The sequence below is a fragment of the Octopus sinensis genome, linkage group LG8 (genome assembly GCF_006345805.1).
Source record: "Octopus sinensis linkage group LG8, ASM634580v1, whole genome shotgun sequence".
Taxonomy (NCBI): domain Eukaryota; kingdom Metazoa; phylum Mollusca; class Cephalopoda; order Octopoda; family Octopodidae; genus Octopus; species Octopus sinensis.
In genome coordinates this window covers 35,802,780-35,803,822 of record NC_043004.1, presented here as the reverse complement: position 1 = coordinate 35,803,822, position 1,043 = coordinate 35,802,780, and the positions used below count along the sequence as shown (strand labels likewise).

Below are 1,043 nucleotides of genomic sequence, written 5' to 3'. Positions count from 1 at the left end.
TTGTTTCAGAATCTCATCAAATATTAAAGAGTTTCTTACTTTGGTTATTTCACTTTTGGCAATCTTAAGAAGCCTAAGGCCATGGTATATATCACATTTGTGACTCTGAAGCTGTTTGTCTACTGGTTTATTTATATGCAGAAATTTGCTAAGGACAAGGGCTAGAAAAACAAACCTTGAGGAACGAACTTGATGTAAAATTCCAGTTACCTCTATACACGTTTTTGAATCTGATAAATCTGTGCATTCGGTTAGCAAACCAACAATTTTGGAGTGATTGTCTATTACAGAAGCAATGACAGTGAAATGACCCAAAAACCTATGCTCCATAAGACGTGGCAACTTCAATCCTTTGCAGAGACTAGCTATCTTTGGCCATTTAATAAAATTATGAAGAATGTAGCTAATTCTGAAATCCGCTTTATTGTGTTAACCACCACAAGATGCAACTGATGATTAAGACAATGAACATAGGGTATATATTTCTCAAGTCGATTCTGAATCTTTCTTTGCACGCTGCCTATTTTGCCAGACATCTCCGAAGCACCATCATAGCATTGTGACAACATACGCTTCGGGTCAAAGTGGGCCAATGTTTCAGCATCATAATATTGAGTAGTTGGCATTGCAACTAATTTTTCCAGAACCCTGCCGTTTTTCAAGTACCTAATAACAATTGCAAGAATTTCAGTATTACTAAAATCATGCATTCCGTCACATTTCAACGTAAAATAAGGAACATCGGAACATTTTATTTCATTGACCATAAGGCTGACAGTGCGTCTTCTCAACAATTCGATGATTTCGTTTTGCATTGCTGCTGAGGTATAATTCGCATTTTTTTGAATCGTGCTGTAACATTCCATTAGCTTTGAGTCTTTCTCTAATGTGTACTGGAATAATTTCATAAAAAGACCACAAGGCTGTGTGTCATCTCCCAAATAAAGATCCTGAAAAGCTTCGTTTTCGTTTCCTCGAAAAGGCAATTTGTTTGCACAAAGAAAATGAACAATATCAACAATGGAACTGATATAATAACGGTT

General features: G+C 36.0%; 1 protein-coding gene across 1 annotated transcript in view; it reads right to left on the bottom strand.

Moving 5' to 3' along the window:
• Positions 1-365: 365 nt before the first annotated feature.
• Positions 366-1,043, bottom strand: part of LOC115214790 — a 762-nt gene continuing 84 nt past the window's right edge. Inside the window, exon 1 of the mRNA XM_029783821.1 lies at positions 366-1,043. This exon is cut by the window's right edge and continues 84 nt beyond it. Coding sequence (XP_029639681.1) covers positions 366-1,043 — 678 coding nt within the window.